The sequence below is a fragment of the Cygnus olor genome, chromosome 15, assembly GCF_009769625.2.
Source record: "Cygnus olor isolate bCygOlo1 chromosome 15, bCygOlo1.pri.v2, whole genome shotgun sequence".
NCBI classification, from domain to species: Eukaryota; Metazoa; Chordata; class Aves; order Anseriformes; family Anatidae; genus Cygnus; species Cygnus olor.
The window spans coordinates 15,414,009-15,426,626 of record NC_049183.1 but is presented as its reverse complement, the minus strand read 5'-3'; the positions used below and the strand labels follow the sequence as shown (position 1 = coordinate 15,426,626).

General features: G+C 50.8%; 1 protein-coding gene across 3 annotated transcripts in view; it reads left to right on the top strand.

Annotated features, from left to right (window-relative positions):
- The window catches only part of CACNA1H (calcium voltage-gated channel subunit alpha1 H), a 227,814-nt gene that overhangs the window by 104,235 nt on the left and 110,961 nt on the right, over window positions 1-12,618 (top strand). For all 3 annotated transcript variants that reach the window (XM_040574186.1, XM_040574187.1, XM_040574185.1), the window contains exons 3-5: window positions 1,438-1,549; window positions 3,263-3,396; window positions 7,942-8,039. In XM_040574186.1, the coding sequence (XP_040430120.1) occupies window positions 1,438-1,549; window positions 3,263-3,396; window positions 7,942-8,039 (344 nt within the window). The remainder of the gene's footprint in view (window positions 1-1,437; window positions 1,550-3,262; window positions 3,397-7,941; window positions 8,040-12,618) is intronic.

Genomic DNA, 12,618 nt, shown 5'->3' with positions numbered 1-12,618 from the left:
CCTGGCTCTGAATTTTCCAATTAACCCCTCTCTGAAACAGAAAGTGGTGGACCAGGCAGTGAAATCTTCCTCTCCCTCATGCTCTGCTGCCTTTGAGTGCCTCTTGCTGAAGCCAATGCAGGAGGGCATAGGTAGGTAAAGTACTCCTGAAAGCAGGGATGGACCAGATGACCTCCAGAGGTGTCTTCCAATCTAAACCATCCTGTCATGCTGTGAAAGCAGCAAGGGTAAATAAGGTAGGGTGGGTTTTTTGTTTTGTTTTGTTTGGGTTTCCAAAGTAGGTTTTTTGTTTGTTTGTTATCAGAAATAAGACAATGTCCTTCTTTCTCCGTGAGCCTTTGTTCACGTACGCTTGTGTGTTTGAAAGCATAAAGGTTTGTTCATACACAGATGTTTCCAGTTATTTCCCCAAGAACAGTTCTCTCATTCATTCTTAATTTGTGAAACTCCTGTTTAGTTCCCCCCAATTTTTTTTAATTATTTTTAATAGTCATGTCAGCAGCAGTAATCATAAGCTCTGGGCCTATTTTGTGCTGATGCAAATCACCACTTACTACACAGAAACTATTAATGTCAGTGCAGTTGAGCACTGGTGGGTCCTGTAAGGCAATACAGCCTTTTTTTTTTTGGTGACTGCGGGTACATCCAGCCTTGAAACCTTTTCTTGCCTTTCTCGGTCTGTGCTGTGCAGCCTGTCCGCATCTGGGAATGCAGCATGTCTTCGTGGCTGTCCCTGCAGCTTATGTTGGTCGTGCTGGCTTTGTTTTACTTACATCCTTCGTAATGCGGAGCTAAGTTGGACTCTGCAGCATCTTGAGGCTGGGCACTGATGCAGGAAGGAGACAGGCAGCGCTGAGCACCCATCCCTTTGTCTTGGGATGGAAACAAAGAGCAAGGTTGGAGTAAGGAACGAGTTGCGAGCCTGTTTTCTGCTGGTGCTGGTGCCTGAATTCACTCATTTCTCTTTGTCTTGCTTTCTTTAGCTTGGCAATGACAGAGGTAATGCTAGCAGACATTTTGGGTGATTCAGTGGTAAAACCGTTTGAGATCTGGAGGTGAAATTTGCTGTGGGAGGAGGACAGAGGGGGCTGTGCTCTTTGCTGCCGTGTGGCATGCACAAAATAGCGAAGAGGATGGGGGGGCTTCAGATGGAAAACGTGGCCTGGTGCCTCACTGGGCTTCTCTGACTTCGCTGCTGTGGAGGAAATGAGAGACATCCTTTGTCCCTTCATCTCAACAGGAATGCCTTTCCAAGGCCCTTTCCTCAATTGCCAAAAACTTCAAACTGTAGCAAATCTGGGATGTTTGGAAGTGTTTTCTTTTTAGCTTGTGTGAGAAGTGAAAGGTTTTTGACATGTAAACCGTGCGGTGCCCTGACTTCCCCCTTCCCGCTGCCCCCTGAAGCATCGTGTGCTCTCCTTAACGCTCTCCTCTCACCTGGTTCGAGCACGTCAGCATGCTGGTCATCCTCCTGAACTGCGTCACCCTGGGCATGTTCCAGCCCTGCGAGGACGTGGAGTGCCAGTCGGAGCGCTGCACCATCCTGGAGGTAAGCTGAGCTCTCATTCCAGCACGGCCGGTGCCGCGGGGACCCCCTTGCTGCTGTTCCCACCCCAGCCACATCGCTGCCGGCACCTCTTGGCTCGCTGCAGCACAGCCTGGGCGATGTGGCACTGGGGACTTGGCCACATCAGTCCTTTCTTCATAAATAAAAAAGCACAGCGTGGGCCTGTGCCCACCTGCTTGAGCACAGCATTGCCAAGTGCCAGGATACCTGGCCTTTGGGAAATGCATACCCATCTGAGCTTGCAGGCCCTCGTGCCCAGGCTGCTGTGGGGCATCTCGGTTCTCGCTTCATCCCTCCCCGCGTCCTGGCCATCCCCTCACTGCCATATGCCCGCAGGATTGGTTTTGGAAGCGCGTCCCGGCAGCATCTGCTGCGTGGGCTGCACCTTGGCGCGGGGCTGCCCGCAGCAGCTCGGCTCGCAGGCTTGGAAGCAGCTGCTCGTGCCACCAGCCGAGGCTGGCACTGCCGAAATGCGGTGCTGTAACGCGCCCGGTGCATCCGAGTCCCTCGTGTACCTGCTGCTTTAATTCCTTTTCGGTGTCTGAGCAGTACAGGGAGGCCCGTGGGATCCTTCCAAGCAACACCTCCTGCCCCTTTCAGAGGTTGGTCCAGAGCTCTCTGCTGCCGCCAGGAATAGCAGAGTTTGTCATCAAACACTCTTTCAGCCTTAAAAGAGGATCTGTTAATTGCAGAGCCAAGTAAACCAGATGAATTGAGAAGCCACTAGGCATTTGTTATGGAGTAAGATAAATTTTGGGTAACTGTTGCCACAGGAAACATCCACCTTAGGGTTTATCTCAGGGTCAGGCTGAGGGTTGGTGTGAAGCAGCACCCAGAGGTGGCTTGTCCAGTTCCTTCAGCAGGACATGTCACACTGCAGGCAGTAGGAGACCCTCCTGCCTGCCATTTATCTGCCTGTATTTACCCATGTGGGACTTTGGAGGATGCACATCCCTGGCAAAATGCCCGTGCAGACAAAGGGAATCCCACCTGGACGAGCAGAACAAACATGAACTCCTTTGTGCAGGCATTTGGATGCTAGTTATTAAATGAACTGAAATAACAGAGCAAAACTTCAGTGTAATTTATCGAGGGATAGGTTGGTCGACAAAGCCATCAGTTAGAGTCGTTCCCTGTGTGCAGCAGAAGTGCCTTCGTAGTCACTGCTGCAGCCTCTGCCTGGTGCCCACAGTCACTCCCAGCTGTGTCGGGGTCCCTGGGTAGGAGCCTGGTCCCTTCTGGAGTTCAGGAAACCATCACAGGTGAAGCACATCCCCTGTGTTAGATGGGACAAATTCCTTCTAGGAGTTCTGAGCTGCCCCGCCTGGAAACTCAGCTTCCACTGCAAGTTGCTGAGACCTCCCAAACCCAACCACGAGCTGATGCTGAATTGCAGAAGCTTTGAATGCCAAGAAAAACGCCCAGCCTGTATGATGGCGATGTTCTCCTGTCTTTGTCAATAGATTAACAGAAGCTGGTAATGCTTCCCAGGCAGTGAACCAACCCAGGAGCTACACTCGGGGCTTGCCATCACCCCTGAGGTATTGCAGGGGTTATTTCTGAGCTCAGCAGATGGCACTTTGGTCCTACTGCCTGGCCTTGCAGCCTCTGTCTCATGCTCGTGTCTCTGCTTTCCCTTTCTCTGATAAGAGAGCCCAGCAGAACTGACTGTAATAATCTTTTACTGGTCTCCAGGCATTTGACGACTTCATTTTCGCTTTCTTTGCGGTGGAGATGGTCATCAAGATGGTGGCTCTGGGGATCTTCGGGCAGAAGTGTTACCTTGGAGACACGTGGAATCGCCTGGACTTCTTCATCGTGATGGCGGGGTCAGTAACAAAACCTCACAAACTTCCCTTTGTGGTAAAAGCCAGAAAACCCCGGAGAACCAAATCTGGAGGTTGTCCTGGCTGGTTTGCGTAATGTCTGGTGAAAGCTGCCAGGCTGCAGCCAAGGCAAAGTCTCCTAAGTCTCATTTGGCTCAACCTCTGGCAACCACACCGGGTTACAGAGTGGGGTGTCAATGTCAGGGCAAAAGCCATTGGGTTTCCAGCAGTGATCCTTCGGCCAGTGTCATCTGTCAAACCAAGTGTGTGCTGATCTAGTCCTTGCAGTGGCCAGTAGGTCCCAGTGCCCACCATTAAGGCTGCCTCTCGTGTGGGGATGGGAAAAGCACACAGCGGTTCAGCCCCCTCCTGCTCTGTGGCACCCTTAGAGTGAGGCAGAGGGGCAGAAATTAGCCAAACAGGGAGAATCCAGCCCAAAAATCGGGTTCAGAAGCTTGAAATCCCAGTGCAAGGAGCTCTCCAGAAGCTGACCAGCAGCTGCTGTTGCTGATCCTCCCAAATTACAAGCACATGCACGTCTCCTGCAAACTTCTGTTGGTTTACATTTTAATACCGTCTCCCACAGCTGCTTATTTGTGTAGGATGTGTTAATAAATAGAAATAATTTATTTGCGGAATCACCCAAGGAGGATCTGGCTGCTTTTGACATCAGCTCATTCACACCCATAAGCGAGTGTACTGAAAACTTGGCAAGTCTAAAACTTTCTTCTATAAATAAATGGGTTTTAGAATCTCCAGGCTCTCTTACCTGCTTAGTGTACCCTAGGAAGGGATAGACTGCTTTAATTACAGAGCTCTGCCTTATTTCTGAATTCCTGGGTTTACAATGACCAGCCTGGGGTTAATTAGAACATTCCTGTAATATGTTGGGGGCATTTTTACCCTTGCGTTAGTAATGTGCAATCTTTTATGGAGTTTTGTTTTGCTCTATGTGATGTGTCTGGCGTACAACTAGGAATGGCCTTACTGCCTTGAATAAAACATGACTTCCCCGAGCAGAGCTTGCATTGAACCGGTGCGTGGCTGCAGCCTAGGAAAGAAAAGCAAGAACAACAAAAGTTGTTGTTAATTACTTTTTTCTTTCCAAAGCTGCTGCGGCAGCATTTAAGCCAGAAGTAGCAGAAGAGGGGGGCTGTGGCTAAGGCAAAGTGTGGGGTTAGAAATCTGGTGTCCCTAACCAGTCCCCACCTGCAGGATGGGCTCTCCTGGTGGGCGAGCAGAGGATCCTGCATCATCAAACACATCATCACAGCAGAGCAGGAGAAGAAAGGAGCACGTGCAGGCAGAAGGAAAGGCAGAGCCCTCTGCTCACACTTCACAGCGAGGTTTTGGCACGGGGATCTGCTCACACAGGACCTGGGGCGAGGGGGAAGGTGTCTGGTGAGTCAGTCTGGAAGCTTTCCAGGCCGTTTCCCTACCCTCCGTGGCTGGCATATGTTTGAGAAGAAGGAAAACCACAGAAACACCGCAAGACCCCAACGGGAAGCCCTGCTGCCTGTCTGGTGTTACTCAGGCTGAAGAGGAGAGGTGGAACGACGCCTTCTGCGCCTGATCCCGGCCATCTCCAGCTGATTTGGGTTTACTTGGGCCATTCCTGTGAAACTGTGGCCAGTGATGGAGGGCAGGGAGGAGCTGTGTGATGGGCTGGGGGTCTTCTCCTCGCCCACCACCACCGTTCAACTCAGTGCCTGATCCTAAAACTGGAGGTGGTTTTTGCAGGGAGCTCACAGTCAGAATTACCAAGTTTCTTTTCCCAGCGAGTTGATGGACGTGATGCAGTTATTATGAGGCTTTTCTGATAAGAAGGGAAACAAGTAATACGCAGTGCTGCCTGCTTTGTTTGTCCCATTCAGTCTCCTTAAATAAGCTGATTTGGCTGACTAGCAAGTATACCAAAGAGAAAGAAGGGTAAGCAGGGAAACTACAAAATAAACACATCTTCTGCCTCTAGCAACAGATTGTGTCTGAAGTTTGTTCCAGCACTGAAAGCCCTTTCAAGTTCTGCTCGCCTGAGAAATGTACCCTGGAAAATTTCAGACCGAATGCAGCTTACAACCTCTCAGTCTGTCCAGCAGCCAAGCTGAAAGCGTTTCCCAGGCATCAGAAATGTTGTCCACGAGAGCTGAAAGCAGAGAGGTTTCTTGTGCATCCTGTCCCTGGAGACGCTGCGGGCTCATGTGATATGCTTCGGACGTCTTTAACTTGACAGCTGAAGGAGTGGAAGCTGTTCGTGGCAGGAGACATCACAAAGGCTTGTGCCTCCAGTGTGCCTCCAGTGCCTCCAATGTGCCTCCAGTGTGCCTCCAGTGCCTCCAATGTGCCTCCAGCACAGAGGCTGTGGGGCCTACCAAGTGCCAGCCTGCCCCAACCTCCAGTCCCCGCATACCCCAAATTTCCTGCTCCGGCAGGTTTCCATTGGGGATTTTTAGGGTGTCCTTGGGTTAAAAGTGTGATAAAGGAACTGGACCCCAAGCTCCCAAGCTTCTCCGTGCCAAGGAAACGTTTGACTTTTTCCTGAAGGCTTTAGGTGGTTTCACAGCTTTTAACAGGTCCAGTCTGGAACCCACCACAGTCAATCAAATGGTTCACATTGGATTCGGTGGGTGTTGTGGGCACCAGTGGGCAACTTGCTTTGAAATCCTAAATGGAGTGTCATGGAAGCCTGAAAACGTAGGTTTAGAAGGCCTGTTTCCTAGGCCGTGTCCTGGACTACTCATCTTTCTTCAGCCCTGTTGAAACTCCAAGTGAGGCCTCAAGAGCTGGCCCTGCAACATGCACGTGGCTGCATGGGCTCTCTGGAGCACAAAAGCAGCTTCCACTGGAGCAGTCCATGCTCCTTTCACATACTATTAGTACTTCAAAAACTGTATCAGTTAAAATCCACTTACTCAGCCACCCGATAAATTGTCTGCCAGCCTGCACGCTCGGGCTTCGGCACCGTTCATTGCAGGGACCCCAAACAATGGCACATCTATTGGTGCAAGGGCTGCTTAGAGCAGGCACCTGGTGCTGGCCCAAGCCCCATGGTGCAGGTGTGAACGGGCGTTTCTGATGGCTTTCCTGCTGGGTGGTCCTTTGTGCTGCTCCATGCTGCTTCCCACGGCTCTGCTCCGGCTGTGTAATGAACACACATCAGATTTAAAACCTGTTCTCGTGCCATGCTGAGTTTTAAAGCTGTTTGCCATGTTCGGCTCAGGACAAGCTTTAAGGTCGGTTTGATTTATAAAGCCATGCTAGCTACTTCAGAATAAAGTACCTCTGGAGGTTATCACTAAATCAGCTCAAAATAAGCAGGATCTCAGCAAGACAAGGCAAGGCTCAAGAGGCAGTCACCTGGGTGCCACACCAGGGGTATGGTGGGGTTACACCAAGAAGATGCAGGCCAAGACAACAGAGAAGTAAAAGTCAGAGAACCTGGAAACTCCCAGGTAAACTTTGCAGAGCAGGGCAAGGCACCAAATACAAAGTGCAAGGGCACCCAGAACATGGGCACCCAAGCAATGATGTGCCCAAGCAAGGCTGGCCCTAAACCAACCTCTTCCCTGCTTCACTGTTGCCTGAAATCCAGCAAATTTGGCTGGTTTTGCTTCATGGCACATAATAATTTTGGTCTGTCCTGGCTGGAGGATGCTTATTCTGAAAATCTCTCCACTGAAGCTTCCGCAGCTCCCAGTGAGAGCAGTTCTGCTCCTATTTGCCTTCCGCCTTCCATATCTGTTTGTTTATTTATATAAGGAAAAGCTCTTACTCCATGGCATCCAACAGCTTACTTGCAGGGTTGCTTTTGATGCTGTTATGTTATTTGAACAGGCGTGGTGAGAGATCTGTGACATATTTACAAGTGCTTCCCTGTAGTCAAGCTCATAAATTGTAATTACAGCCATGCTAACTAGCCATAACCCCATTAAAAAAACAACACTACACACATTTGCCACTCATTGCTATAAAAGAGCAAGAAAACCGACTAAACTTAACGTCCTTCCCAGCCTGGGAGAGAAATGTTTATGTGAAACGGAGACGGAGCATGAAAAAGAAAATGTTCCCTATTCTTAATAATAAAATGGAAACCACACTACTTTAATGTCATTTGTTGGCTTGGTTATTCACACTTGTGTCACAGGAGGATAGATAAGCTGGCGTGAAGATGCGCCGGGGTGCTAGCAGGGGGTGTAAGAGCAGAAGCATCTTATTGCCGTGGAGCTGTGCAGCGTCTCCCCAGGAAGGCTGCGGATGCACAATAAGCTAACGGGAGGGCGAGATGTGTGCCTGCGGGACCTCAGCAGCTATTGGGGAGCCCCAGTTTCTGTGCGCCCCCCCCCCCCTTTGCAGCTCCCTGTTGTGCCTGGAGCACACCCGCCAGCTCTCCCTGCACCGATGCTGCTTGTGGGGGGATTTGCAGTCTTCCAGAGGCTGAAATACCCCTGCTAGCCCGTATCGCTCAGTGTGAGCTGCTCCCTGACCCTAGGCAGCCCCAGCACCCAGGCACGGAGCCCCCCGCGTCCTGATGCCTCTCCTTTTTCCCCGCAGCATGATGGAGTATTCCCTGGACGGACACAACGTGAGCCTGTCGGCGATCCGCACCGTCCGCGTGCTCCGGCCGCTCCGAGCCATTAACAGGGTCCCAAGTAAGTAACGACTCCATCCGTGCCGTGCTGCCGGCTTTGGGGTCACCCCAGGAAAAACAGGGGGACAACCCCCCCCTCCCAGCTGGCTCCAAGCACCCTAAGCCCTGCCACAGCCCCTTCTCCTGCTGCTGGGAGCAAGTTCATGGATTTTCATTTTTTGATGGGAAGTCAGAGATCATTTATTACTAGTAAAGGGCAGGTGAGTAGAACGTATACCTGGGGGGCCAAATTTTTGTGCCTGTTTTCCAACATTTTTGTGAACACTCAGGCAAGTAGCTCTTAGCTCCGAGTGCCGAGTAAATAACAAAGTTCCCATAAAGAAAGGGGAGAGATCAGTTCTAAGGAAGATCTTCTTGCCCTGGATAGGTTCATTTTTTCCTCTCAGCTATTTAAGGTCTTTCAGTCTCTTTGTGTTCAGGATTAGAAGCACAGCAGTCTCTGTTGTTGGTAAAATACCACAGAGGGTTTGCTGTCATGTAGAACAAAATTGGGTTCATCCACAATAGGAAGTTCAAGTGGCCCCTAAATCCATTTTCAAGTGGCTTCAGCTGCTTGTCTTCTAAATCCAATTTGAAAGACGAACCAACAAGTTGAAATAATTTCCTGCCAGTACCAGCCGTCTGCTGAGCGACCTTTGCAAGATACTAATTTCATAGCTCTTTCATCACTTTTTAACCAAAATCCACTCAATACAAAATGCAGCAGCGTTGCGTAGAAATCATATAGGTTCCTCACAAAAAAAAAATAGTACATTCTTGGTGTTTTGAAGAGCATGTTCAAATGACACAGCCCCACCAGTCCTCGCTGAACATCCTGCTGAGATTAATTGCCTGTTATGTCGGCAAGTCCAGAGACACCAAAACAAACTCCCCCAGATCGGTTTCGGTTCCAGTACTTCAGATGAACATGCAAGGGAACAGATGGATGTTTACGCATGGGAATCTTTGAAGTTTCTCTCTGAGCTCAAATTCTCTGGGATCTTTCTTTTTTTAAAATTTTTTTTTTTTTAATCTGTAAATTCAGCAGCGATGTCATTAGGAGTTAAAAACAAGACATAAAGAAATGAGAAGCTAAAAAGGACCTCGAAACCCTCCGGAGCTTTGGTTTCCCAATGAGGTTTTGTTCACAGGGCTTCGGAGCAGCCCGACGGCACAACACAAAACTCGGCTGGACTGTGAGCAGAAGCCATTTTTGACGCTTAGATTGTTTTCTTTTTGTCAGAAGACAGGCGATAGAAAATCTTCGTTTTTTTTGTTACTAATATGTGAGATTAAATCCGAAGAGCTAAACCCATTTTTGGAATTTCCTGGGCTTGGTGAGCAGCTAGGCTGGTCCTGCAGCGTTACCGGTGTCCTGAACAAGCGCCAGGCTGGGATTAGTATTCTTGGAAATATCTCGGTTCCTGGAGGGCAGATAATCACAGACTTTACTTGTTTATGAGACACCAACTCCATCCGCTTTTCACTTCGTTATTTTCACTGTTTCAGACCGATGCCTGACATAATCCAGGTTCTGCAGAGAATGGATAGCGATAACCCTCTATTTTGTTGTATTTTTGGAGTTCCCAGCAATAAGTTACATCTCCAGTCTTTCATCCGTGGGGATGCTGCAGCTTAGCAGGGGATTACCTGGGACATCCCCCGCGTCCCAGCCCGCGGCGCAGCCTCAGCTCCTGCTCAGCACCATCCCCACATCCCCAGTGCCGGGATGCCGCTGGCTGGAGCGGGGTTTTCAGCTCGGTGGCAGCCACAGGACGACATCGAGCAGATATGAATTAGGGCTGGGTCAGCAGAGACGAGCCTGGCATCCAGTCTCAGGCACGGGGAAGCAGGGACCCATGAGAAATCCATGAGAAATTGCCCAGCGATTTATCCCCGTGATGCCTGGGCACTTTCCTGGGTTTCAGCCAGTGCTGTTAGTGCTGCGCTTCCAGGCATAATAAATTCACCCGCAAGACTATTTCGTTTTTATTTTATTTGTTAAGAAAAGAAAGGAGAACCCTGGCCAATAAAAACATCATCTCTATTAGAAATTATTCCTTGGAAATAACTGGAAAAATATAATTTCTGCATTTTATACATTTGGCTGGGGCTGTAGTTTGGGGTTTTTTTTAGTAGTGGTCAGTGTTTTTTCAAGCCCATTTCACTGTTTTATTTTTATTTTTCTACTCTGTGGTTTAAACCGGGCATCACATGGAATGGGAACAAAAAGAAATCCTGATCCTTGTTTCATCCCAACCGGTGCTCACGAACTTTTCCCATGGCACACTTGACATTCTGCTGAGAGCCTCGAGCACCCTGAGCGGATAGCGAACAGATGGATTCAATCCCAAGGATGGTGCCACTAAACAACCCGAAATACCACAAGTAGCTGAGCGGAAAAAAGTTGTCTGGCACGGGAAGATGAATTTTAACCATTTTTGGGAAAAAAGTGGGTGAGGATATTGGCGAGTGGGGAAAAAAAAGGAAGAAAAGAAGAAGAAGAAAAGTTCATCATCCTCTTTCCAGTGGGAATTGAGTCCTTTCTGCTTGTCTAAAGATAGATTTGCACGGAGGTCTGAGGAGCAGTGCTTTGTGATGTGCTCTTTGCGGGGGCTTATGCCTCTGGCACCGCTTTTGCCTTGTCCCCACGGCCGGCACCGGCGTTGCGGTCACGGGGACGGCAGGGACGTGAGCCGGGTCCCTTCCCCGTGGGGTACCAGCAGCACTGGGTTGGAGCTGGCAGGGCTGGCACGAGGCTGGCAGCCGGGACCGTGGCTCCTCAGCAGAGGCATCCGCTGCCGGCGCCAGCAGCGGGGAGCCGCGCCGGAGCCAAGGCACAGCTGGGCACGGAGACCTTGAAAGGCTGTTGCTCCAGGATGCAGAGGTCATTAGTCACACCTAATTATTTATTAGCGCAGACTTCTTGGCAGAGGTGCTTTAAAGACTTGTGCCGTGCTGACAAGGTAACGCCGGCTCCGGCCCCGCTTGGCTGCTCCGCGTTTCCGCTGGCAGAGCCACGCGAGGAGGGGGGCGGCGCGGCGTGGGGCTGCGGCTGCTGCCAGCGCTGCCTGCCCGCAGCCTCGGAGGCACTGGGGAAAGGAGGCACCATGTTCCTGGAGCCCCTGCTCCTCCCAGCACCCGGCCCTGGGGCTGGCTGGGTGCAAAGACCCCCTGGAAATTGGTGGGGGCAAGAGAGGGACGTGGCGGTGGGAATGATGCTCCCTAGCTGTGGCGGCTGGTGGAGAGCAGCATCCTGCTAGGGGAAGCGGAGGGAAACAGCCCCAGGCAAGCAGGGAAAGGAGTTTGCTGAACAGCTTCTGAGCGGGACAAAATGCCTCCGAAGGCAGCAGGGTCACCAGTCTTACCCAGCAGACACATCGATTGCCATCATGCCATAAACTTGAGCCCTGCTCTCTGCAGAGCACCGCGCTCCCCAGGCTCGGTTTTTCATTTTATTCCTTTCTGTAATTTAGCATTTGCCTTTATCAGTTGCTCTTTTCATTATTTCTCCTCTCATCAATTATCAGCTGTCGGGATGATGGCCGGTCGGTTGGTGTCTCAGAGATTCATTTAACCTCTGTTGAAAGGCTGAGCAGCGAGTCGTTGTTCCCTTTTCATTCCTGCTTTCTCCTTGAAGGTGCCCTGATGTGCTCTGCCCAGTCCCTGCCTCCCCGCCCAGTCCACAGGGAGCACCAGGAGCGTGCTGGATGGGGGCACAAAGGTTAACGGGGGCCCTGCAAGCTTCTCTCAGTGCTCCATCTTCTTATTTAGGGAGCCCTTGCACAGAAGTCAGCGTGTCCCTGGCAGCAAAGGAGTCGAGGCAGCCCCCACTTTGCCTGCCGGTTCACAGGGAGCCTTGCAGTGGTCTGGGACCATCCAGGCAGGTCCCAACAGCACTGGGCAGTAGAAGGGAGCAGAGCTGAGAGCACTTCCTAGGGGAACAAACATTTGTATCCCGCTTCTTGCATCAGAAAAAGTCCAAATTTGCCCTGTCCCCACTTCTTGGAGCGTGAGCTGCTCTCAGCTGCCGGTGGTGGAAGTGGAATCACCCGCGGAGAGTAACCGCGGTTATCATCCTACACGAGGCTCCGCATTGTTTAGGGGAACAATTTGTGTTATTCATGTGAGGCGTTCAATATGTGTATAAATATATATTTTGACAATTCCTCAAGAGGCTGATGGTTTGCGGGGGAGTTTCTGCGCGAGCGGCTGTCTTGCAGCTCTGCCCGTGTCTGCGTGCTGCGGAGCGCCGTGTCGCTGAGAACATCTGAAAATCCCACCCCTAGGCCCTCCCTTTGGAGTTGTGCTACGTTGGCCATTTGTCCCCTTGCTCTGTACTCTTTACCTTCCTTCTCAGCCTTAAGATTTAGGGGGAAATACAAAATTCAAAGCTAGACACCATAATGGACATGTCATCAGCGTGTGGGGGCTCAGGAGCCGTGGCTGTGCCTCTGGCCTCGCTCTGCCAGCACAGGGTAGCCTCTCAAATGGGACAAGAGCCTGCTGTTTTGAAAGAAAAGTTCACAAGGATCTGATTTATGCATCCTGGTTCCTCTGCCCGAAATGCCCTGGCTGCAGGATGGAGCCTGGCAGCACAT